The sequence below is a fragment of the Notechis scutatus genome, chromosome 2, assembly GCF_049901735.1.
Source record: "Notechis scutatus isolate UNSWTSFEM ecotype Mainland chromosome 2, rNotScu1.2, whole genome shotgun sequence".
Classification (NCBI taxonomy): Eukaryota; Metazoa; Chordata; class Lepidosauria; order Squamata; family Elapidae; genus Notechis; species Notechis scutatus.
The window spans coordinates 232445165-232471101 of record NC_142010.1 but is presented as its reverse complement, the minus strand read 5'-3'; the positions used below and the strand labels follow the sequence as shown (position 1 = coordinate 232471101).

At 39.3% G+C, this 25937-nt stretch overlaps 1 protein-coding gene across 2 annotated transcripts in view; it reads left to right on the top strand.

Annotated features, from left to right (window-relative positions):
• Positions 1-563: 563 nt before the first annotated feature.
• RASGRF2 (Ras protein specific guanine nucleotide releasing factor 2) overlaps positions 564-25937 on the top strand; it is a 118748-nt gene continuing 93374 nt past the window's right edge. For both annotated transcript variants that reach the window (XM_087958236.1, XM_087958235.1), the window contains exon 1: positions 564-4270. In XM_087958236.1, coding sequence (XP_087814362.1) covers positions 3986-4270 — 285 coding nt within the window. In that variant the 5' untranslated portion in view covers positions 564-3985. The remainder of the gene's footprint in view (positions 4271-25937) is intronic.

Sequence of the window (25937 nt, the reverse complement as noted above, 5' to 3'; positions counted from 1 at the left end):
AGAGAACAACAGGTGAGGGAAAATTGATTTTACAGAACACTAATTAGGAGCAGCACTCCATGGCTTTTCATACAATAATCATTCTTGCTGACATTTTAAACAAATGCTATTTATAAAGCAAATGCTTTACCCTTGAATTTTCAGCCACTACACATTGTCTGCATTGACACATTGCGTCAACCATAATGTGGAATATTTGGTCTTTTATTATGTGTGAACTACAGTATGACTGGTTCAAAATATAATTAAAACGAAGTATAGTTAGAATGTTTGACAGCTGAGTTTGGATTTCCTAAAGGCATGCCACTATTGTTGGAACACAGCTTTTCTAGGATAAGGGGTGATTTTTATTTTTTAAATATATGGGAGAATAAATACACCATCCATGTTGAATCGTATGTGTCCTCCATTCCAAATAATGCCATTTTCTGTACATTACCAAAGGAAGGTATTAATATGAAATCAGGAGATCATTTTGATTTTTCCAAAACGTGGTGATGTTCCCAATTCGGGTCTGACATGGTGCCAAAGCCAATGAAGTACACCACACATGAGGTGCAGGTTTTGTTTCCTTTTATTGAAGTGCTCCAAGAAAAGGCATCCTTGCTAGAAAACGCCAAGGAACCTTGAACAATAGAATTAAGAAATTTTATACATTTTCACTAAAGTGGAAGCCAGGATAAGGCAGGATATATAAAATAAACAATCTAATAAACATTTTAGTAATGATCTAAAAATTGTCCCATTGATCTCGAGCAGTCCCTATTCCAAAAGCCTTTGCTAATGGATGTTCCAGGAGTTATCTAATACCTATTCTGTTTGTTCCAGGCCTTCCCTATTTCTAATTTCCAGCTGAGGTATGCAGGATGTCCCCTTGTTGCTGTTATCAGTCCTCTAACCACTTAGAATAGATACAAGTGTTGCACATGCATGTTCTTTGTGAGTGTGTATATTCTCCGTGAATAAACATTCTTTGTTCTTTCCAGAGAGACTCCACAATTACAGGCATCCCACTTTTCTTTCAAGTGCACGAGCACCATTCATACATTCCTACTGACAAATATTCCCCACCCATATCCCCATGATTTGCATGTATCTAGAACTGTAGCATTCAAGACATAAATCACAGCTGATTATCTAAAATGTTAATTGGAAATCAGTTTACTCCATTTTGTCTGGTATCACATAAATCAAGCAGCAAAGTAAAAGAGCCTTATAAATGAATCTTAAATCAATACTTCAGCATGTATGCAAAATAACTTATCCTTGTTTTATTACATTAACATATTAATAAGACCTGGCAAAATTTCAGTGTGCTTATTAGAATCAACTAGCAGTTAATATGATGTACAGATATAGGAATTACTCAACTCTAAGGACTACCCACTCAACAAATGCCTTAATACTATGCTACAAGCTACAGAGGCAAAAAAATTAAATGGTGTTAAAAATAGTGTTGTGATTATTAGCCCCAATGCAAAAAGGAATAGCAATTGCAAACAACGTTTTGCTTAGTACTGAGACTCATCAATATCTATTTTTATTGTAATGATTATCCTGGGTTTTTGTTTATGAGAAGGCAGCTGACTTGATGCCAAATTGAAATAATAAATTTTATTTTTGAAACATACCAATACATATTAAATGAATAACAGTATGGGGCAAGGAATAAAAAGATGCTAAGAATAAACTATTTTTACTGAGTAATTACTTTCCAAATTGACTGGATCCTCAGGGAAGGAAGACGTGATCTTTTAAAATGGAAAAGTTTTACAAACATATTTGCCATTTTATAGAGAGTGAGAGAGACAAAAAGAAAGCATTTTCTAACATAGGAAATAAATTGTTAACCTGTTGCTTGATATCAGCAGGTAAATCAGATTATAAATTATATATCCTGTTTAAAACGATGCAGTATTATTTTAGATGAAAATCTACATAGTGATTAGTGATGAGGAATGTCTATGCTTGAGGGATTCCAATTACAGATTTTGGTTAATTCAGATTTAACCAAATTAATTTGGTTTGCCAAGTGACCTGCGAGTCCTATGGGAGATACTTTGCAAATTTGACTGACCTTACAATTGATCAGGCATTTCAACAAGACCATAAGCCTTTCTTAAGTTATAGATGGTCCTATTTTGCACATTTTTGTATAAATAGCTGTGGAAGAATATCATACAATTTTACAACAAACTTAATAACCTATGTTAATTTCTGGACGCAGATAAGTATATAGTTGCACTATTACTGAACAGAACTTCAGTGCCCTATAGTAAAACAAGGACATTTTTAATGCCAGAATGTTTATTCAGATTTAACTGGTAAACAGTGCATCCCAGGTCGGTCTATTCAGAAGTGACCCTTACTTAATGTTTTTTGATTCCCAGATAAAGGCATATATGGAATTTCAGGCCCGAGTTGATGGTCTTAAGGATGGGAACACTATGATTCTATGGGGTTTTTTTTTTTTTTTTGCCAGTTGCAAAATCTGAAAGGACACAGCCTTTTGTGCTTTGGGAAAAAATGGTAAGATTCTACATTTAGCTATATTTATATACTCAAGAAAAATTGTGAAGACTTTTTAATCAATGAAAACTTATTTGATAATGAGTTTTCCCTTAAGGTTTCAAGTACACCTGCAGAAAGAGATTCTACTTTTTGAGCTGAAATTCTTCCAAAGTTTATTTTATAACTTCCTGCCTGTCTGGTGTCTGTGCCATGCAAGTTGCTGAGGGATTTTTGGAGAACTCGGAAGCTTGTACATGACTGGGTGACATTTTGCCCATTCCTAATGAAACTATGATTCAACTCTGGACTGCAGGTTTCTTTTGCTTCTCAGCATCCAGGCCCAGCACCTGTTCTCTGAACTCAGTAAACGTTCAGCCTGTAGAGCAGATTTTGTCTCTTCAACAGCCCTGAAGATAACGTGAGGGAAGAGTGAAATGCTCTCTCCGTCTGTGAGTTACACTCAGGAACGACGCTCGAACAACTCCTCCACTAAACTGGCGTGTCGTGAGAGAATCTGAAGTTACTTTATTCTCACTCCCTCCAACTAATCCCGCCGTCGGGAAAACACCCCAGGAGCGGATTAAGCACTCCGTTTAACTTTGCAGGTTCTCATTCTAAAGCTTCGACGTTTCCTCGCAGAAAAAGCGACCGCTGGCACACGCCGCCTCGAGCGTTTTGTCCGATAAATCCACATCTCTTTTCGCCTTTCTGCCCCTGCCTCCCCTATAACTCCCGTTCCTTCCCTTGGCTCGGCCGGCTGGAGATAACGCCCCCGTTCCCGGAGGCGGGCGGCAAAAAAAAAAAAAAGAGGAGGAGGGGGGCAGGTTTAAGCTCTTGTAGAGGCGGGAACGCGCGCCCACTCCGGGGGAGGGTTGTTATTCCGCGCTCTGGCAACGGCCGCGGTGGCGACTTTGTGCTTTAAATTGGTCTCAAAGCCGATTACGGCTCATCTCCCGAGTGATTATTTTCCTTTCTGGGTCCCGGTGGAGGAGAGGGTTGGGGTCGGGGTGGAGAGGTTGAATGGGCATCAGCTGCCGGAGGAAGAGGACAGGTCCGGAAGCCTCAGCGAGCGCGGCGCGGTTGTAGTCGGGGAAAGCGCGGCTCGCAGAACTTTCCTGGGCGAAAAGAAGCGTGAGGCGCCCGGCACAAAAGGATGCCGCCGGGGCCCCTGGGCGGGCTGAAGCGCTCGGAGCAGCCGCCAGCTGAAGCAAAGAAGCTCAGCTGCAGCCCCGGACTCCAATAGCGCCCAAGGTGGCGACACCCCCCGCCCCCCAGGACGGAGGAGCGCGCCGGCGCGAGGCTTTGCAGTGGTGTGCGCCACAGCGGAAAGGCTGATGGCTCTGGGTTCCGTCTGGCTTTGCCTCGCCTGTCCGGAGAAGCCGCGCTGCTCTTCGACGGCGGGCTGGTGACGGCAGGGGCTCCTTCCCCCCGCCCCCGTTGATCCGAGCGGCTCGCCGTCGGCGCTGGAGGCACCATGCAGAAAAGCGTGCGCTACAATGAAGGGCACGCCTTGTACCTCGCCGTGCTGGCTCGCAAGGAGGGCACCAGGCGCGGCTACCTGAGCAAAAAGACCGCCGAGACCAGCCGCTGGCACGACAAATGGTTCGCCCTGTACCAGAACATGCTCTTCTATTTCGAAAGCGAGCAGAGCGCCCGGCCCGCTGGCGTCTACATGCTGGAAGGCTGCAGCTGCGAGAGGGCGCTCGCTCCAAAGGGCGCATCCGCCGTCAGCGTTAAGGATTCGGCGCTGGACAAGCAGGTAGCGGCCCCGCCCTCGCTAGGGTTTCCCCCCTTTCTCCGCCTCCTCCTTTTCCTAGGCTCCTTTCCCGCTAGTGGGAAGTTGGGACAGAAAAGGGGCTCGACTTTAAAATGGGGCGCCTTGGCCCTTGGGTCACCGCGCGACCGCGGCGTCTTCTCAGCTGAAGTTTTGGGGCTAGCCGCTTCTCGCTTTGGGTAAAGGAGGAGGAGAGGAGGTCGTAAGGCAGGTGGAGATATGTGCTACTCTGCCCCGCGGAGGTTTGGCTCTCCCTGAGCTTACAAGTTTGAGCTCTAGACCGGGGGTCCCCAAACTTGGCAACTTTAAGACTTGTGGACTTCAATTCCCAGAATTCTCCAGCCAACTATGGGAGTTGAAGTCCACAAGTCTGGGAGTTTTGGGAGTTGAAGTCCACAAGTCTTAAAGTTGCCAAGTTTGGAGACCCCTGGTCTAGACCTTCTGGATGAGTTGTGATGCAAACTGCTCTGAGTTGCCCTGATAGCACTGGAAAGGCTGTCCAATTAGTTGCTTGAAGCTGGGAAAATGCCTTTAATGTTGAACGCAAACAGTTCGACTTGAAACCTTCACTCCAAATGTTTAGAGTTCTTTTCAGTCTCCCTCTTGACTGATCTCAAGAGAAGAGTAACTATGTTAAAGAGTAACATAGTTACTCCCTCACCCAGTGGGGACGAAATTTAGTCAAGGGTGTGATTTTCAACACGTTTTGAAAGGGGTAAAAAAAGGCCCCTGACAAATGTAGTTAGATTAACATGTCTTTAAAAAAGCCTCAGTGGAATTGAAGGTATTTTTAGTTTCTTTCAATAAATCCTCTAGATTTTTCAGCCCATAGAGTACAGGATGAAGACAGCAGCTAAACTCTTTAACATTCCCTTGAATAGGGATCAATGTTAATGTTTGGTTTTTAAAAAATCCTTGGCCAATTTTTGGTAGATACTGTTGTTTTTTTCAGCCTGCCTGCCAGGTGCAAATTATGCTCTGTTTCCTGGTGTTTTTGCTGGCATTTAGCAGTGACTGCTGGCTGAAAAAAGAGCTATCTTGATTCTTCTTAACTGTTTAATAACATTAACTTTACAAAGATACATGAAAGAATGCATGTGCACATCAAAATTCAATAAACCAAGGCAATACAGGTAGTCTTTGGCTTACGACCACAATTGAGCCAAAATTTATGTTGCTAAGTGAGAAATGTGTTATGTGAATTTTGCCCCATTTTACAACTTTTCTCCCCACACTTGTTAAGTGAATCACTGCAGTTGTTAAGTTAGAAACATGGTTTTTAAGTGAATCTGGCTTCTCCACTGACTTTGTCAGAAGGTTGCAAAAGATGATCACATGTTCCTGGAACCCTGCAACCATCATAAATATACATGAACCAATTGTGAAACTCCCAAATGTAAGTCACGTGACCACGGGGATGCTGCAAGAAGAGTGTGAAAAATGATCATGTCACTTTTTTCAGTGCTGTTGTAACTTCAACGGCTCTAAATGAACTGTTGTAAGTCGAGGAGTACCTATATACTACAGTACTACAGTACTAGTCTTTCTATTTATACAACCTTAGAATATTGGCAACAATTGTTTATGAAGGAGATTAGGGCACATGTATGCATACTTTCAACTAGCATTGATGATGTTACCTAGTTGAGTAATGAAACATCTGTAAAAAAAAACAATCAAGCTCAGAGAACACCGAGGACTCCTTATACTTTTGTATTGCCTGTCTGCAAATGAAATACAGCACAATAAACAGAACACTCACTTTGACTCTAACTTCCCCTTAGGAAAGTTTTTGTTGTTATTTTGAAATAGCAATAATTTAGTGGACCTGCAGCTTTGACCAACTTTCTTCTTGAGTCTAACTCCGTGTTTAATGCAATTCAAGCTGCTATATTGGCTAAACAGGAAAACATTTGGAAAAAAAGCAGTCCAATCATAACTGTCGCTCTTAGAAAGCCAAGACACGCAAGTTTTATTTCACTCTTGGAAAAAATGTACTCTGCAAATTATTTTGATGCAAAACACATGAATTTTAATTCAAGATTGGAACACTCAAAATAGGTATTTTGAGGTGAGAACATTTTTGAGGATGTTTTGTGCATTCTTGGTCCAAATCATCAGAAGGCACCAGATCAGAAAAGATTGGTCTAAAGCACGCTGGCTGGAAATTTGTGAGATGTAATCCAATTTATCTGCAATACACCAGATTGGGTCTAGAATAAGGCTTTTAAATATTGCTGTCTCTTTTTGTATTATATCCCTTGGGGATACCAATCAGCTCTCAGTGTGGAACAAGGAATTAGGTGGTTTTAAATGGAAAAAAAATGGTGTGATAATTTCATGGTGTGTTGCCACTTTTGAAAAGTGATCAGTTTTTCATGACATATCATGAAATATAATGGTAAAGCTGTTAGTCAGAGATGAAGGAGTTCCTCAGCCACAGAAAATAATGTGAGGCCTTGAGGTAGTCATTCTTAATACAGTATAATCTACCTGGTAGAATTGTTCTTGTAAGAAAAAATGGAGAAAAAGGCAGAGCTATTTATGCCATGCTGAGGAAAAGTTATGACATAAATTTGATTAATAAATGGATTTAATCTATTTGGAAACTAGTTCTGGAGCTTTTAATGTCAAATGTTTCAAGTATTCAAAATGTATTTAAGTACAGTTAAAGTGCAGTTGTATAAGTACAGTTGTTTAAGTACAGTTAAACCAAATATTTCTGAACTTTTTCTTATAAATATAGATTGTATACTGATTTGTATAATTTATCAAACCTTACTGAATTAATTTGAGTTTTGTTATCATTTTTTGTTTCTTGAAACATAATTCTGGCATTTTTAAAAATATAATGTGTGGAAACAATGGGTCCAATTATCCTGATGATAGATCAAAAGAGCTCAGTGATGTTTATAAGATTCATATATTCAGGGGTGGGATTCAAATTTTTTAACAACCGGTTCTGTGGGCATGGCTTAGGTGGTAGGCATGGCTTGGTGGTCATGTGACTGAGTGGACATGGCTTGGTGGTCATGTTATTGGCTGGGCGTGGCCAACTTAATATCACTCACATTGAGGCACGCGTCTCTTCGCCTGGCCTCTCATGACTGTGAGGATGTTGCAACAGTCATAAGTGTGAAAAATGGTCATGTCACTTTTTTCAGTGCCATTGTAACTTTGAATGGTCACTCCACACAAGCAAAGTGCTAGCAAAGGAGGGGAAAAAAAAACTCCAGAGACGTTCCTGAGACAGGAAGTCTAGTCCTATCAAGAATGTAATAAGGGTTAATGGAGAGGCAGTTTCTATAAGCAACACCAAAATGTTTCCTTCCTGCCTTCCTTACAGGATTAGACCAGTAATTTCTTCTAACAACCGGTTCTCCGAACTGCTTAGAATGTTAACAACCGGTTCTAGTGAATAGGTGCGAACTGGTAGAATCCCATCCCTGCATATATTTGAATTTAGATACCACTATAGTTATTCAAAATCAGGATTAGATCCACAAGTAGGAAGCAATTAGCAATGGTAGTTTTTAAAAATTGGAAATATTATTGTAAAATTGAAAGTTTAGAAAAGGATGCATTTTAACTAATATTTTGACTCAATACAGCACTATTCTAGACTCTACTAAACTACTAATAAAATACTTTGGTTATTGAATTAAACTGTTAGTACAAATAGCTTGCTTGATCTACTTATAAAATGAGGAAAATATTTTATGCATTCAGAAGTACAAAGTAACAGAGACAATATTCAATGAGTGATAATATGAGGTAAATTCTTATAGTGCAATCATTTTACAAGTCTATTCAAAAATAAATTTCATCATGTTCAATAAGTATTTCTAGAATAAAGGGTATTGAAACTCCAATTTCAGTCATATGCTACATTAGACTTCAGCACTGGCATCTTCATTGCCAGTGCATTGTTCCTGTGTGTATACAAATTTGCATTTGATGATAGACACTCATTTCTCTTGATTTATAGAATCAAACAGGTGTCGGTTTCTTTGGAAACACTGGAATTTTATTTTATCTCTAAAGGAATACATTTTTGACATTTAAAAAAACAGGAAATAAATTCTTCATAGCTTCAAAAAAATCTATCAATTTAACTGTATAAAAAAACACAAAAAATGCCAGAAAACAAATGTCCAGCTGTTCCAGTAAGAGACTGTTAACATTTTTAGATATATTTATAGAAATCAAGATGATTTAGAAGAATGTTTTTAGAATAGAAGTATTTGTTTTTCTACTTTTGTTATAATGAGGAATAGATGCTGCAAATCTTCCACTGGTTGATGTGATTGTCATGCATTAGCTGACTTTTGAGTAGCTAATAGTCACAATTCTTTTTCTCTCACAATTTCATCATTTTGTTGCAATAAATACCTATCCTGAAATGAAGGTTTTTATTTACCTTTGCACTGTATGCAAATCTTTAGTTTATTGTATGTATAAAGCAATAAACATATATTGGGCTAGAAGAAACTCTAGAATGATATTTAAATAGGATTAAAAGTTCTGGTGGGAACACTGACCAGTCTAGCATTCTCCAGACATGTTAAGACTGAATCTTCCAAAATTTCCCAGATAGTGAAATTATCAAGCTAAGTCCTACCCGTGTTTCCCTGAAAATAAGATCGGGTCTTATATTATTTTTTGTTCCAAAAGATGCGTTAGGACCTATTTTTCAGTTAGGAAATACAGTACTATTTTCGAGAATATGTTACTAAATGTGTCCACCTGGCTGATGATCTTAAGTGGAGCTTATTTTTGGGGTAGGGCTTATATCATGAGCATCCTGAAAATCATGCTAGGGCTTATTTTCTGGTTGGGTCTTATTTTTGGGAAAACATGGTAATATCAAAATTATCCATTTCAGTTGTGCGAAGATTTGTATATTGGGATTCTGGGGTTCATGATTATTCCTGAAATTTGTTTCTTTTCAGTAAAGTATTGAAACATCTGATTATTTATTGGTTTTAAATATGGGAGGAAAGAGAGCATAGAGAAATTTTGCATCAACTGGTATAAAATAGCCATTGCAACTACTTAATTTCCAGAAGTGGTAATTTCACATAAGTATGGGGCAAATTTTACAGAAATTCTTTTGAGCACATAATGCATTATCTGCTTTATATGTCAGTCCTAAGCACTATTAATTAGAAGTAAAATCATTTACTATAGCTTAATTTTAAATTACATTTCAGGCAAAACTGAATACAGAAGGTTTTGCTTAAGCACTATAGTATAACATAGTGAAACTTACAAAATTACAGTATATATTATTTACTTCAATGAAATCAGTGAAAAGAGATTTCATTAGAAGTAAATTTTGGAATCATAGAATTTTAACACAAGGTTTATCTTGTAAATATGTACTCATTATTTGCTTATACATAGTTATATTTTGAACTTAATATTATTCAGATGTATTATAGTGTGCATGCACACATCCCATTTTAATCTGTATATCAATGTAATACATTTTAGAGAGTTTAGGATGAAAAATGAAAAGTTGCATGGTGAGGTATAAGCTTTCATTTTCAAAGAATTCAACGCATCTGAATGTGGAATTTGATGTCAAGTATATGAATATGAAAAACACCACAAAATCTGTGTTATCAGTTGCTATACAACGCTAACAATTTACACCAGCACTTTCCTGATTGATGTTATTAAATATCCTACAAAGATAATGAAGAGTTATTTGTTTCTTCTTTGAAGTACATTTTATTCATTTAATTAAAACATTTATATAGCTGTCAAATCTAAAAACCAAACTCTGGGTGTCTTACAATCCAGCCAGCAATAGAAACAATATATACAACTATACTTAAAAATTAAGTAAAACCAAACTACAAAAACCTGGCACCACAACCACACTTCATTGATGCAACCCACCACATTTTTATCATATTCTGACTTCATCTGGAAGCTGAAAGAGGGAGGACCTGACAGATCATAAGAGGGAGAGTATTCCACAGGGCAAGGACTGCAATGGAAAAGGCATGCTTCCAAGGACTACAAGGAGGCAATATTCAAGAGAAGGGATCTGGAGCATGGCTACCATATCAGCTTTTGTAAGATGGAAAGATACCTTCAGGGATAGGCAGTCCCACAGACAATCTGGTTCTATGCCAGGTACGGCTTTAAAGGTGATACCCATCACTTTGAATTGCACTTGGAAGAAACTAGGAAACAGTACAGCTCATGTATCAGGTATATAATAGGCACAAACCTAGGAGTGCCCAACATAGCATGAGCTACTGCAGTCTGGACCAGGTGGTCTTCAAGAGCAGCCCCATGTATAGCACATTGCAATAATTAAATAGGAGTGATGAAGGCATGACTGCCAGAGAGCAAGGCTTCGCAATCCGGGATAGGATGCAATTGATGTAAAAGATAAATCTACGCAAAGACCTCTCTAGCCCCAACTTCCAGTTGTTCATTGAGCAGTAGCTGCAAGTATAGAATGACACCCCTGCCCAATTGCTTACCAGCTCCATGCAGGGCAGTGAAACCCTGTCCAGAGTCAGTAATGGCATATCAGGCCAGGCATGGGGAGGAGGGGGAGGAAAGCTACTCCATCTTGCCAGAATTGACCAAATTTGGTTCTTTCCGATCCATACCCTCTTAGCTTCCAAGCATTTGGTGAGCAGTATGTGATAGCATTACCTGCTTGGTGAAAGGTGGAGATGTACAGTATATCTGGATATCATCGGCACACTGAAGATACTGCATGTTGCCAGAAAATGACTTCACCCAGAGGTTTCATTTAAATGTTAAAGAGGATAGGATTAGGACACAGACCTGAGGACTGAGGAACCCTGCATTACAGGGACCTATGGCTTGATGTCTCCACTCTTACCAACATTGAGTATCTGCAGAGAAAGGAAGAAAATCGCTGCAAAACTACCTGCCCCTCCAAATTCCCAAAGCTGTCTCAGAAGGATATCAAAGTTGATGGTATCAAAAGACATTGAGAGATTCAACTACCATCCTTGTGTCAAGCCCTCCAGAGGTTATCTGCAAATTAATGCCATCTTGGCAGGTATCCTGGCCTGAAAAGAGTCCAACTACAGGGTTCTCTGTAGCTAAGATTCAGTACCCTCTCATTAACTTCCCTGAAATGGGGAAGTGTGGGAAATGGGTTAAATATCTAAAACTGTTGGGTCCAAGGATAGCTTCTTAAGAAGGGACCATAGTAGCTTAAGATCTTCCATTTTTTTCTGTGGCCCATAAATTCTTCTTATAGTTATAGAGCAGTTTGTGGTAAGATGTATGAGAAGGCCTAGCAAAAACCTGGGAACAGAGTCAAAAGAGGAATCAGCTTAGAGCAGGGGTGTCAAACTCAATTTCATCAGGGTTGTGTTTGACCTTGGGGGACTGGGGTGGGTGTGGCCAGGGTGGGTGTGACCAGCACGACGGCACTTGTGTCGGGGGGCGCCTGTGGTGACTCGAGCACTCTGCCAGCAAAAACTGGCTCCCGAGTTCCATTTTTGGCTGCAACAGCCTCCTGCAAGCCTCTGTCAGCAAAAATGGAGCACGGGAGGGCAGTTCTGTTAACTCTTATTTAGTGCCAAAATAGTGCTCACGGTTAATTGAGTATATTCCTGTGCATAGGCATGAATAGTAATAAATCAGTTTAATTAGAATTTCATGTGTAGTTCTGATCTTTATGCCTGATATAATCTCTACTTAAAATTAAAATTAACTTAAAAGAAATGGGAAGTCAGTAAATGTAGGTTTGTTTACAATGTTTATAATATATTTATATTTACTTTGAAAATGACCTAAAAGTCAAGTTTGATACAGGAAAGAAGATCTACTATTTACTGTCCTCGTCCTTTAAAGGAATTACACAACATGTTCCATTGCCAGACTGCTTTATTTTGATCTGTGAAGGCCGTCAGGTTTTGGATCCTGGATATTTGATGATTAAAAAAACCCATAATTTGTGGACATTCTTGAGGCAACAAATGATATTTTAAGATAAAAATTGATATGTAAAATAAATTTCAAGCACCTGACTGCCTCTTGCTCATTTACTCTTGCTTCGCTCTTTGCTCTGCATAAGTGAAACAACTAACTGCAATTTATCAGCATTTTCTGGTCTAGCTAGACTGGAAAGTTAAGATTAATGTTTTCTAAAAAAGGATATGAAGCCACGGTTTAACTTCAATTTCTGAATCCTAATTAATCTGGAAACAATTATCGATATTTCACAGGTTTTGAGTTCTTGAGATTTTAATTTAAGACACAGCAGATCAGCACAGCTTTTGTTTTTGTTTTCCTTTTCATTTAGCAAATTCTGTCCTAATTCCTACTGAAAGGCAAGTAAGAAATAGTTTACTCTAGTGGCATTTTCTCTCTCTCTTGAACTTCATTTGCTCTTCCATTTCTGGCAGAATGTGGGCCATTTTTCTTCAGCCTGGGTAGAAACATTCCACGAAAGGTTTTCCTTTTTAGCATTCTTCTATGGATTGTACCCTGCCCCGCCACAAGAACAAATATTTAACAACCAAATACTGTGTACTTCTTTGGTTTGCTAGCATTACACCTCCACCTTTCTTCCATAGTGCCTTGTCAAGCTACAATTTATTGTCTGCATGGTTTGTTCAACCTGATCGTAGTAGTGTTAAAGGACTGCGTATTACTGTATGAAACACATATATTCTGATTTATTAAACCAAGTTGAGCCACTAAAACTGTAGGTTAATGCTTATACAAGTAGTCCTTGATTTATGACAATTATTCAGCTCCAACAGCATTGAATAAACAATACTTAGGGATAGGTCCTTGTAGTTCTGGACATCACAATATTCCTGTGGTTACATGACCACAATTTCCCATATTCTTTGCTGGCTTCTGACAAGCAAAGTCAACGGGGAAACCAGCAGGTATGAGTTTGAAGTAATAATGTCTCTTAACAACCTGTGTCAATCCGGTCCTTGTTTAAAAATGGCAACGGGAATTGCCAGAATTGCCACTGCACAGGTGACATGATCACATAATGTCTTGCTTTCTGCCCATGTCAGTTAGCAATAGCAATTCTGGTCCCAATTACCATCATAAGACAAGGACTAGGACTACATGTAGTTAGATATATTATAACACTGTATATAAAGATGAGTACAGTGTAAGAAAGAGGAAAAATAAAAATATGAAAGAAAAATAACAAAAAATTCCACATTTCCTTGGAATATAGTACATGGAATGATAGGATAGTTTAAGGTAGGTTTGCTGACAGTCAATCAATCTTTATTTGGCTATAGACCAGCAGAGATTTGCAGAGAAATCATGTAATGTTTTGTAACATCCTTGATTGGATTTAATGTTACATGGAACAAAATGTTACACTACAACATTTGTTCTTACAGGTGGAATGATGAGGTGGCTCATGAAATTTAGACGACAAAGTACAATTTTTTCTAATATTAAGAAATGAAATGGAATGCACTTTGGAATTAAAAAGTAAAATATAATTGTTCTAAATGCTCTTTAAATTGTTTTAAAACTATTCTTACATATAGCAAGAGAAGGACTTACACTAATGTTTGTTATTTAAGGTGATGAGCAGATTAAAATAGACTAATAGAAAAACAAAGCAAAAGATACGTTAGAATTCATTAAGGATGTGTAGGACTTGTGATATAAGTTAAGAATAGATAGACTTGGAATTTTTGTAGGTACCCTAATGACATGTTACTGTTGGAGATTGTAGTTAGGCAGGAAGATGAGCAAATCTCGAGAATTGTTCATGGGCACACTGGTTGATTAATTGATTGATGATTTATTGATTATATGCCATCATCAGTGTTGATTTGACTACATACAGATTTCGTGGAGACTCTGTCCCTAAATTGGCCCTTTAGGTATTCTAACACTCTACAATAAATTGAGACTACCTCCGTCCAAGTGTATCCACCTAAGGTGTTTAAAGACATTTTGAAGCAATGAAAAAATGAGGATCTATGATAAATACCGTATGATAGACCCAAGCCAATGTTTTTCAAGCCTGGCAACTTTTAGATGTACAGACTTCAAGTTCCAAAATTCCTCAGCTAGCATGCATCTTCAAGTTGCCAAATTTGAAAAATATATTTATCTAAGCCTACCATTCCAGTACAATGGAATGCTTAGGTGTCAAACCCCTCCTGAACAGAGAAAACATTATGTAATTGTGGTGAAACTAGAGAACAATTTATAAACAGTAGCTGTTTTGTTTTTTATCTGTCATCCAGCCTATTAACTGCTCACACATCAGTTTGGAGCATCAATTGTTTCTCCCATGAGCTGTTCAGAGCATCCAGTAGTGGGAGGTGCTTCAGTCTGTGCATGTCTAGGCTGGGCTTAATTTGTGGAACGCTCCTCCTCCTCCATGGGACTCCTCCCCAGCGTTCCCCAGTTTTGGCTCAGCCTCGTTGAAGGTAGGCAGTGCTTTTTGTTCTTTCTTGGCCGAAACAGGAGAATTATTCAGCAAGTTTGGAAATAGTCCAGTTTGTTTTTTCAGGCTTTTAGCCTCCAAATCACATTATGATCTCCCAACGTTAGCTCTCTCCATCTGGCCGTCGGAGATCGTTTGCATTTTCAGGCAGCGCCGTTTCACACCCTGAAGTGGCAGGCGGCTTCGGCATTGCTCCGAGCCCCCCCTCAACTGCTTGTTCTACCCCCTGCCATTGTGATTCCACATTGCCTTTTTCTACATCGGCAATAGCGGCGTGGGCGTTTTCGCCTTCATCGGAGTTGTATCGTTTGAATTTTCCCCTCAGAACGCCATCTTGGTGTGGAAAGCATAAAAGCATAATTCTTTCCACTCCTTTCCCAGCCATTTTTTAGCCACAAGGAGAAGCCGTTGGAGGCATTTTCTCCATGCAGTGGGAGTTTGTTGTTGGGAAGCGCGCGCGCGCACCAAAAGTAATGGCCATTGTTTTGCTTTTGTTTTAAAGACCGCGTGGCCGCACTATTTGTAACTTGAGCTGTGTGAGATAGTTTTCCTTCCTGATCAGAGGTTTTTCTTCAGATAACCTAAGGAATTATTACACCTTGTTTTCTTATTAGATTTGAGGCCATCCGTGCATTATTGTTGGCTTAACCCTCACAGCCTTACCTACCCAGCGGCACAACAGCGAGCACCCAGGCCCATATCCGCCTGTGCAGGGAAGCTGTTGAAGGCCTCTCTTTATTATCTTGGCCTTTTCAGGTGTTCTTAATTTGGCTGTTTGGATATTCACTATATCAAGTTGTTTTTATATATATATATATATATATTCTATTAATATTTATATATATATATATATATATATATATATAATATATATATATATATATATATCTATATCTATATCTATATCTATATCTATATCTATATTATATCTATATCTATATATCTATATCTATATCTATATCTATATCTATATCTATATCTATATCTATATCTATATCTATATCTATATCTATTGGTGATTATCATTCACTATAATAATAATAATAATAATAATAATAATAATAATAATAATAATAATAATAATAATAATATATTCAGTATTAATATCTTAATAACGAAAGATATTATTACTGTGATACGACTCATATTATATATACATGTATCTTAAAAAAAAAAGAAGGGGATAAGATATTATCACGGCAACCAGTCCTTTCTGGGATCAGGCCCCTGGGCGTGCTAACTGCCTCCACAGTATCGCTTTGAATAACAAGCATATTGCATCTCTTTCAATCAAAATGGCAGGTGGTAGTAGCTCTCAGACCTCAACATCAAGGGTCAAACCTAAATCTCAGCACAAATCTAAGCAGACAAAAGGTCATTCTAAAGCTTCAGAAAAGGATGCCAACAGGCGCCATAAAGCATTAGAAAAGCAAATAGATAGGTTTGCAAGGGAGGCATACAGGGCCCCCCAGTCCAGGACCATCTACCTCTTCCCACCCTCCTCCTCCCATAGATCTCTCCCTCTCATCCAGACGCAGCTTGGTTCCCCAGAGTCAACAGGCCCAGTTACCTGGAACACTGACCATGTGAAGGGCTCCTGAAGCTACATTTAGTCCAACGGCTGCCGGTCTTCGACAGGACAACATTCTTCCAGAGGAAGTTCCAGAGAGGATGAAGGCGTAGATGGAGCTGGCAATCCGCCAGGGAATTGCAGCAGGTCTTCAACACGCAGTTCTGACCAGGGAACATCCTGTAACCGCTGATTATGATTCTCAATCACTAAGGTCGTTGACCAGATCGGAGCAACACTATACCCAGGTACAGTTACAGGGGATGCACTCCTCCAAGGGCCGACAGAGGAGGAGGAGGAGAAGGTGGAAGAAGTGGATCAAATTGATCAAAAGGAAAAGATTGAATCAGGATCAATACATGACAGTGACCCGGCCCTGTCAGAAGTGGACCCCTTAGAAAGGGGAATGTCTGAGGATGAGGGTCTTGTTCCCAATCAACCTGTATTTACAGGCTTATTCTGCCCACAACTATTCAGATCACTCTTGTTTAAGGCAAAAAACATTGCACTCCTGAACAAGTCGGCCCCTTCTACCACTCCAACTCCTTCAGAAGAGGGACCAGAAGATCTAATTTTCAACCAACCGGTAGTTGAGGCCGATGTGATTCCAGTTCCTCACATGTTTTCGGACCTAGTACAGAAACAGTGGGCGTCTGCAGCAGTGTACCCTGCCCCCATGGGATATGACAGGAAATATTTTAATTCGGTCAGGAGATTCGGGCACCCAGTGGTAGACTTGTTCGCTTCCCCCCTCAACTCTCAGCTCCCCAGATTCATTTCCAGGTACCCCTCGCAAGGAGCGGAGAACTTCAACGCGCTCTGCTGCTGTTGGCCCCAGGGTCTTCTGTACACATTCCCACTACTTCCACTGATCCCCAAGGTCATCCAAAAGCTGCTGGATGAGAGGGCGGAGCTGCTGCTAGTAGCTCCTTACTAGCCCAGACGGCCATGGTTTGCAGACCTCTGCAGTCTATCTTTATCAACACCATGGAGAATTCCGCCAGACAGGGTTTTGCTAACCCAGGGATCCCTTCAACATCCGGACCCTCAATGGTTACACCTGACCATCTGGAGGTTGAGCGGAGACGTCTGAAGAGCAAAAAGTTTTCCAACAGAGTTATCACCACCATCCAAGCTTCCAGACGCCCCTTAACAACCCGCATTTACAATGCCATGTGGTTCAGTTTCTGCAAATGGTATACTAAGTCTCACATTGATCTCATCTCTCCATCAGTGGCTCAAATCCTAGAGTTTTTACAAGAGGGATTTGACAAGGGATTATCGCCTAATACGTTGAAAAGACAGATGGCAGCCTTGGCATCAGTTGTCACTTGTGAGGGTCTACTGTCTCTTTCTCATCACCCACGCATACGGAGTTTCCTTCGAGGAGCCACAAATTTACACCTGCCAGCGGTTCACCGTTATCCCACTTGGGACCTTAACAAGGTCCTCGTTGCACTCACTAAGCACCCTTTCGAACCCTTGAAATCGTCAAGTCTCCAATTTCTGATGTATAGTTTTCCTTGTAGCGATCACTTCCGCTCGTCGTATTTCGGAACTGGCAGCTTTGTCAATCAGACAAGATCTTTGCATCTTCCATTCTGACCGGGTGGTCCTTCGTCCTGATCCTACGTTTATACCCAAAATTAATTCAGCTTTTCACAGGGCACAAGAGTTGATACTTCCTAATTTCTGTCCCTGGCCACTCCAAGGGTTGGAACTACAGTGGCATTGGCTTGATGTGAGATGAGCATTGCGAATATATATTCACCGCACAGTGACTTTCAGAAAAACAGAAGCCTTATTTGTGTCATTTTAGCCCAACACTCAGGGATGCAAGGCCTTATCTTCCACAATATGCTGTTGGCTACGGGCCGCAATAGCGAAAACAAATCAGACTGAATCACTACAGGTGCCCAGGGGCATAACAGCTCATTCAACAAGGAGCGCCGCAACATCAGCAGCGTGGCCCACGCAGGCACCAATAACTGAAATTTGTCGAGTCGCAACCTGGGCCCCTCCATCGCCCTTCATTAGACATTATAAAATAGATATGTTTTCATCCGCTGAGGCCTCCTTTGGCAGAAGAGTTCTGCAACGGGTCCACAGGGACCAGGAGGGGAGTCCAAACCAGACAGAGTCCCTCCCGTAGGACAGGCCAAGCTTTGGTATGTCCCACTACTGGATGCTCTGAACAGCTCATGGGAGAAAGGGCGTTGGTATTTTCCTGACATGCCCGTTCTCTTTGAGCTGTGAAGAGCATCCAGCCCCACCCTTTTTCCATCTGGTGGGGTCCTGTTTCGGCCAAAGAATTGTTAGGGTATTGAGGGCGAGGGTGTTTATTTCTCTCGTCTTTGCCAAAACTGGGGAACGCTGGGGAGCAGTCCCGTGGAGGAGGAGGAGCGTTCCACAAATTAAGCCCAGCCTAGACATGCAGAAACTGAAGCACCTCCCAGTACTGGATGCTCTTCACAGCTCAAAGAGAACAGGTGTGTCAGGTAAGTACCAACGCCCTTTCTCTTGTGTTAGTTGAAAAAGGAAGATAGGACTGATGGTAATCTTGATATTGATGACAACAGCACGTATTCTCAGATAGCCTCTTCAAGTAGTTTCACAGAAATATTTAAAAGCACTAGGGATAAAAGAGAATGCTAATGAACCTGATAACATAGCTAGCTGCCAAGGAGCAGTGAAATAATTCCCCAATATCATCTTGTGGAATATGTTATTTACTTGGAATGGCACCATTGTAATATGTTGCCTTAATATCTCAATACTAATAACTAGTCCAGAAGGACATTGTGTTTAATGATACTGGAAATTGCTGAGAACTAAGAAAACAGACTAGATCAATTTCCCCTAAGAGAGTAAAGCAAACAGTTTTTGTTTGAACTTCCTTTATTAATTTTATGTTTTCATGATGAACTGTAGAATAGCTAATATTCCTGGAGATTCAAAAAATCATAAAATCACAGGGTTGGAAGGAACCTCTTCTAGCCCAGAGAGGAACCTTCAGATCATTCTAGACAAATGGTTTTCCAGTCTTTGTTTGAAAATCTCCAGTGATGGAGCACCTACAACTTTAGCATGAAGATTATTCCATTACTTGATAGCTTTCACAATATGTTTGGATTCCTATCTGTAAAACTATCATATTCATTCATTTGTATTGGTTTGCAAGCTATCCAAGGTGGCTTACTTTATTTGTATGACACCCTTTCCTGAAGGCTCTAGATTGAAGAAATCAAGATGATAAAATAGCAGTTCCAGAACTAGACAGAATGTAAAGTTATAACATGCTGTCAGAGTCATAAGTAATGTCACTTTGGTGCCTAAATAAAGAGCCAGGTTTTCAAAGGATTTCTAAAGGACAGCAGATGATACATATCTTGGAGGTGATGCTGTACCAAAGGCAAGTAACCTTCATTTGTGTTTTTTCTGAAGTTTTATTGGCAATTAAGATAAATTATGTGCTGAGATTGCTAGATTACTTGACAAAGGACACAGCTCATTTGCAAACTAATTCAGATATAATTTTATTATGTCTGAGCTGTAGGACTTTAGTTCTGAACTATCTAGTTATTCAAATATAGCTCTTTTATATAACTGGTTCCTAATTGCTTATCTGCTCAGGAAGCTGAGGACAAAGTAGAATTGTGTTATACTGGAATTTTGGGTGCGGTTTTTGTTTTATTTTATTTTTCATAAGGAGAGCTTGAATAAACAATCTTCAAACAAACGTACTGCATATCTTCAGCTATTCACCCCTTTTCCTGAGGTTAACTACATTTTTCTGCCTGGATAATAAATGCCATCCTGAATTCTTTGGAGAAAGAATAGAAAAAAATTAAATCAATCAAACTGTTTGATTTATACCCCACCTTCCTGCTTTACACTCAAGTTGCTATCAAAGATTGCAAAACAAAAAAGAATATAAAGTTTAAAACAAAACAAAAAACAAAAAGAGAATATAAAGTTTAAAAATGTAGATTTAAAATACCAGTGAAACATATACAGAAATAATCCAATAATTGAAGGGACTGTATTCTTACAGACTTTAAAAAACACCTTTGTCTAATCTCCACCCTCTCTTTTGGGGAGGAGTTTGTTGAGAAAGTTGGTCAAGTTAAAATTTCAGAGCTTCCTGGAGGCAACAAGATTACTAATTGAGTTTCAGGGACAGTATTTTCTGATCTCAGTGGAGTTCTCCCAGCAGTTTTGGGTACCATCAATTGTGGTATTTTTCTGGATCAACTAGGTGCTATGTCCTATATGGGGTGGTGGTAGGGAATCTCCTTTTTTGTGTCTGGTTACAGTTGGTGATGGTGGGAGGGGGCAGTCAAGTCCAAAGCCTTTAACCTACCAGATGCCACAGAATTCAATGCTCTTATCTCTTGTTGTAATATCTATAGGCAGCTGCTGAGTGAAGTTATGCATTGGCATGGGGTCAGGTACTATCAAGATGCTGATAGTGGTATACCCGTTATTGGCAAAGTGATGCTACCAGGATTCTGTCCCTGGAAGCTAGAGGGAACTGAATGGGAGGCATAGATTTAAGTTCAACCCTAGCAAGAGTAAGTGGCTATCAGGATTTGGATTTTTTCAAAACCTAGGTTTTCCATCTAAGGTTCTGAATGGGGTTGCATGTCCCTGGATAATACTGGTGCCCAGTAACTCTCAGCTCCTGTTCAAAAAGCAGGTGGCTGTCTTATGTGCCAATTCCAGTCATTGCTGAACTGGATTTTCATATGGTATCAGGCGCAGTCCACCAGAACCACTTATGAATAGTCTCAAGCAGAAGCTTTATTGTTAGTCACCTACGTTACAAGAATCTCACCAGACTGATTGAGTTTCCTTGGGAAACAATCAGGTTTAGATTCAGGGGGAAGTTAGACCTGAACTGCTTTGTGCAGTGCAAGTCGTCTAAGCTCGCCCCCTTCTTAACACTTCAGTCTATCTGGAGATTCTACCACGTCTAGTCTCATTTCTGAGGAGTTTTATGTCTGTTCTGCCAGGATGACTCTCTTCTTTTTTTGTTGCCCTGGTGTTTCTTTTGTTTTAAATGTGTATTCTACCTTGAGGACACATGGCACTTAGACTGCAATCCCATAATTTTGTGGGAAATAAATGCCTCTGAACTTAGCTGTATTTTTCTTTCTATCCATGTATTTAGACTGCAGAAATGGGGTGCTCTGTCATTTTTGTATTCATACACTAAACCCTTAACTCATTGTAAGAGTACTTTTCAATGGTCCAGACAGGAAGGATATAGATAGGGTGGGGTATGGTGGGAAACGTTGCCTTTAAATGGAAAAATGATGGTAATATAGTTAACACAGTCCAAAAACAATTTGCTGAGAGTAACATTTTGGAAGCCTTCCCAAAACATTATACTTGATTTAACTGTACATTTTAAAGTAATAAAAGATGAGATGAATGAAGTACATAAAATAGAAAAGCACTATAATTTAGATAAGGAAAAGTGGCTACTGTTGTTTACAGGGACATACTTTCAGTTTTTTCCTCTCAGATAACTTCTGTCATAGAATGCACTGAGTTCAAGTAAGACCTTTAATTAATGTATCGGTTCTTATTTTTTTAATTATTTCAACAGGAAATACCCTTCTTGAATACAATCAAACTTTTAGGTTTGTTTTCTGAACCTGATGTCATCTCAGAACCATCAGAAGGATGCCTGGTTAGGGAAAGTTTACATACAATAAAGCTTTCCCCCCCCTACCAATCAAGAGTCATTGACCCAGAGGGGAAGAAAAACAGAGAGACCCATTGACCAAAGGGGTAGAAAAACATTTAATGGTAATATTAAATGTACAATACAATATGTACAATTACTTCATTGTACTAATTTTAAAAATATTGCAAGATTGAGGAAATTAATCTTGAGTGAAGATGTGTCTATTCAGGTGAGAATCCATTAATTTAGCCTTCAAAATTAGGCTTTTATTTTTCAGTGGCTGTCTCTTTCAAGACATTTTACAAAGCATAGAGATAACCTTTAGTTGACAGTCATCTGAGACCCAAGTATGTTCTATATTTTTGTCCTATTAAAAATAATTTATTTTAAAGGGGGACTGTAGCCAGCAATTGAAGTGAAGTCCTCTCTGGAAGCAATTTGAAAGGAACAGTAGTGTGCAGACATTCAGCTCCTCCCACCTGGGAATATTTTTACCCTAGAGAAGAAGAGAAGAATAGGGGAAATTTAGATGCAGTTGTTCTGAGGGGTTTGAGTTGTCTTTTCACAGTAATATGTAAGTTCCTAGTGTGTTGGTCAGCTTTTCCTTTGGGCTTAGCATACGTGATGCTTCATGGAAATGCCTGAGGATGGATGATTATGAGGCCAGGGTAGCATTCAGTTCCTGCACAGAAATGTTCTATCTTTTCCTTAGAGTGAAATGTTGAGGAAATAGAATCTGAACTTTTTAAATATTGTTTCAAATTGCTTCCAGGAAGGGGATTGGACATGTAATCAGATTTCTCCATGCATATATTTTGCTGGATCAAAATTTTCAAGCATAAATCTGATAAGATAATGTATATGATGGCCATAATGTATATTAAAGCTAGTAAAGATATTAGGCTGTACAATGTTTTTGGATTTAAAAGCCTACTCATAACATTTGGCCTTTTTAAAACTGTATTTTTTCTTGGGGTTGCACTCCAAAATACTCCTTTATCCCCAAATGCCAAGCACTCCACATTCTTTGTTTCTATTTCTATTTTATTTAAAAAAAAGTTAAAATACAAAACAGCACTGTTTTTAAAGAGGCAAAGAAAACAAAATAAACAGGACATTAAAAAAAGAAAAACTGTATTAAAAAAGAACTAGCACATATATACATATTGTCCCCCCATTTGAATTCTGCTTAATATATTACAAAAACATTTAGTTATTTAGAAAATTTATATTGCTGCCTATTTGCAGATGGCGACTCAAGGCGGATTACAGGAATATAAAAACATCATATATATAAAAATAAAACTAATAGAAGAAAATAATTAAATAATAAATTAATAAAATAATACAATAGCCCCCACCCCAGCGACAACACATCATATGAGCCATTTAATGGGCTCTATCCCGCCCCACTTCCCCAGGCCGGCTGGCAGAACCAGGTTTTCAGCCCTTTCTGGAAGAGTGTTAGAGTGGGGACCATTCTAATCTCTGGGGAAATGATATTACATTGAATTGCATCTGGAAGCAAATCGGCAACCAATGTAGCTCCTGCAGGAGGTCTGCACAGAACCATGCGGGCCGCTGCATTTTGCACCAACTGGAGCTTCTGGATACTATTCAAGGGCAGCTCCATGAAGATGTTGAAAACTACTAGGCTTAAGACAGAACCTTGAGGCATTCTACTGCATGCTTATTTCCATATACATATAGATGTAGTTTCATTGAGGATTACATGCTGAGTACAGTTGGTCAGCCAGTTTTGAATTATCTGATGTTGATGCTGTTTATATCACATTTTTTTCAATTTATCCAAAAGTAGGCTATGGTCTACTTTGTCAAATGCCTTACTGAAGTTAAACATGCAACACCTTCATTTAACAAATGTTGCTGTCCCAACTATGGTACCTAAATGAGGATTACCTATAACCATTTTTCAGAACTAGTGTATATCTAACTTGTGGTAACTAATTTGTAATACATGGTAAACTCATGGATGACATCCATTAAATGTGAACAGATTTCTTCCTTTGCTTTGTTATAGAGTTTTTGGTCAGGACCTGAGGTTTCACATAGCCATGCTCGTATACATACCAAATATATGACTTCACCATAAAACCAAGAATCCTTGCTCTTCTGCACAGCTTGCCCAGAGTAGGGACAGGAGAGCAGTGTCAGCAGGGTGCTGGATCATGCAGAAGCTCCTCGGCAAGAGATTGGCACCTAGAGCACAGAAGGTCTACCTAGGTACTAGGAAAAGTATGTTCTTGTGCAGAACTACTCTTAGTGGAAGGTAGATAATTAACTAGATCCATGTATATGAAATATAATTTGACATTTTTGGATTACTAGTTTTCAAATTTATTTGATTTTTTTAAAAATAGATTACTTACTAAACTTGAGATGTGTAACAAGGTTTTCCTAGCAGTAGGTGTTATTAAGTAAGCTAATGATCTGAGAACTGTACAAGAACTAATACAATATTTTTCTCCAAACTGTAATCAGCACATCTGTTATACTTCTTGTAGCTCTAGCTGTTTTTAGCTCAAGTGAATGACAAGTCCACATTTCAATACATTTAAGACTAGATTTCAAAGATGGCATGCTAAGTTATTACTTAACCTTTTCTAGCTACCAAATTAAATACATAGCAACAACAAGCAAACTGTGTCACATGGATGTCTTTAATGATTGCTTTATCTGCACATTTTCATTCAAAATAATAAATTGCAAATTATCAGTATATCTGTAAGTTATTTTTATTGTTTATATAACCAAGTTTGTCTCTGAGGTGGGGTTTATTTGTACTTTTTCATTATAAACAAAACAATTTATTTAGAACATAAACTGCTTTATGCTACCATGTTTTGCCAAAAATAAGACCCGGACTTATATATTTTTTTGGCCACAAAAGACACATTGGGGTTTAGTTTCAGGAAAACACGGGAAACATGGGCAAGCTGAGAGACAGTGGAATGGATTGACATCCAGTTTAATGGAGGCAGGCTTTAATGATGTGTGGTGGCACCGGCAGCAGGCAGAGACATGGGGTGGGGGGCAGGCAATCCCAATGCACTGCTTGACCTTCTGTGCTGCTGTGGCCATGCCATGAGCAAGCCAAAATACGGGATGGATTGAAATTGGGTGAAATCTGCTTGGAGGGCCCTGTCAGTGGTTGCAGAACTGGGACTCACCTGTGCTGCACAGGCTGTGGCTGCTGACGTACACCATCTGCACTTGCTACCTCTTGTTCTGGCCACACACCCTCAGCTGATGATGATCTTCACTGCAGTTTATGTTGGGGGGTAGGGCTTATACTAGGAACATGCTAAAAATCAGGCCAGGGCTTATTTTCTGGTTGAGTCTTATTTTGGGAAAAACATGGCATTTGTGGATTAAAACACATTGTCTGAAATCTGAATACAGCTAAATATTTGTAGCTTTTGGTTTCACGAGGATAGATTCTTTGTTATTATAAACAGAAAACTGTTACCTTAAGTAACAAGTGGATTAATAAGGAAGAATAACTTTGCTTGAGCAGACCCTCTCCACCTATACAAGTCTCTGGAGCAGTATGAATACCTTAGCTTTATATACAGAAGGCACTGCAAATCTTAATCTTGGATGCTTCTTCTGTTTCATTCTGTACAGAACAGAGGAAAAAGTGAAATATTTTCATTTCCATAGTTAGAGTAATTTTAGTTTCTTTTTGTACCCTGCTTCTAATAAATTTATCACACACCTGTTAAAAGATGTAGGACTTTGATCACACATTGCAGCCTCCATGTCTTTTTAAAATCATATCTTGTGGACTACCCTGTCTAAATAATTGATTTGCATACCAGTGATGATGTGCTTTTGTTTGAATCAAAAGTCAGGTGGTTTGATATCACACACATTCTGTCATTTGGGATTTTGTTATGGCTCCTTTTCGTAG